Source organism: Octopus bimaculoides, chromosome 26, assembly GCF_001194135.2.
Source record: "Octopus bimaculoides isolate UCB-OBI-ISO-001 chromosome 26, ASM119413v2, whole genome shotgun sequence".
NCBI lineage: Eukaryota > Metazoa > Mollusca > Cephalopoda > Octopoda > Octopodidae > Octopus > Octopus bimaculoides.
In genome coordinates, this window is record NC_069006.1 from 9,853,904 (window position 1) to 9,855,504 (window position 1,601).

The 1,601-nt window shown below is 35.5% G+C and overlaps 1 protein-coding gene across 1 annotated transcript in view; it reads right to left on the reverse strand.

Moving 5' to 3' along the window:
* Window positions 1-1,601, reverse strand: part of LOC106868957 (anoctamin-7) — a 300,499-nt gene that overhangs the window by 6,872 nt on the left and 292,026 nt on the right. The window contains exon 18 of the mRNA XM_052976901.1: window positions 951-1,082. Coding sequence (XP_052832861.1) covers window positions 951-1,082 — 132 coding nt within the window. The remainder of the gene's footprint in view (window positions 1-950; window positions 1,083-1,601) is intronic.

The following is a 1,601-nucleotide window of genomic DNA, read 5'->3' on the forward strand; positions in this document are numbered from 1 at the left end:
TATATATATATATATATATATGTATGTATGTATGTATGTGTGTATATATATATATATATATATATATATATATATCAATCATCTAAAAGTTAGAGTAGTAAAATATTTATATGTAGTTAAGTCTATGTCCACTCATTGAGTGGCCAATGGTTCAGCATCCACCAAGGGCTTAGCCCTATGGATGGCTTATAAGACTCTAAAGCCGAAGGCATATAAGTCTTCTACTGTGGGAGGCAGGAATCCATTATGGTCAGTTAGTAAGTAAACAAAGAATAAACAATCTGGGTCAGCTAGGACAGGTTATCTCCCTTAGACCAGTCCATGTAGGTAAAAAAAAAAGTGGGGAACTGGGAATTTCGCCCTTAGGCTGCTTTTAGTTCATAAGGACCTTTTTAGATCTAATCAATGAATGGGGAATCCCATGCTTGCAGCTGGTAGCATTTGTAATGGCTGCAGAGGCTGTAAGTTTCTTGCCGTGAGTTCAGTAATTCTGGTTTCAGCGAATCTTTGAGGATCCTTACTCGCTCAGCTATGCAAAGCTTGCAGTGTCTGCTCCTATTAATATAGGATCCCAGCTGCTTTATGACCCTCCACTTGATATCATATGGGATGCCTTCATCTTTGAGGCACCACATGTGGCTTGCCAGAAATGTGATGAATTGCTTTTCTGGAATCCTGAAACAGAATGTGTGATTGTTCAAGCTTCTTACCACACAGCCACGCCTGTGTCCATAATTAGATGTCATTAAGAATTGTATTAAAAAATTGCTGAAATATTTGGTGTATTGAGGAAGTGTAACCAATTTTATTGCACTTAAATTTTAACAACAAAATCTTATATGGACCCTAGTTAAGAACCACTGAGCTAAGACATCTACATCAAACCAGGTAAAAGGGAACCAAATGGAAAACAAGATCTGTGAAAACAAGAGGACCAGAAGGCTGCTTACCTTAAACAATGCATCAGTGTCTGCTAGCGCCTGCTTCGCAAGGTACCGTTCTCTCTTGATCTTCTGTTCCAGACTTTCTGGTACATCCGGTACCGCAAAATCAATGAGTTTAAATGTGCTGAATACTATGTGCTGTGGATGTCGGGGAGGAATAAAAGAAAGAAAGAAGAAACATTGCAGCATTGTGACTGGCAGAAAAGTGCAATCTTGTATTCCGCAAGAATCTTAAAACAGATTATTGAGGTTTGAGGTGACTTGTCCTCACCAAGCCTCAAGACAATATCCCTGCTAAATAACATAGCATGGAATAGTTGTGACAATAATAATAATAATAATCCTTTCTACTAAAGGCACAAGGCCTGAAACTTTTAAGGGAAGGAACTATTCAATTACATTGCTACTTAATTTATTGACACCAAAAGGACGACAGGATAAGTCAACCTTGGTGGAATTTGAACTCAGAATGTAAAGACACATTTAGCTCAGTGTGCTAACAATTCTGCCAGTTCACTGCCTTAATAATAATAATAATGATAATGATAATGATAATAATAATAATAATAATAATAATAATAATAATAATAATAATGATGATGATAATAATAATAATAATAATAATAATAATAATGATAATAATAATAATAATAATAA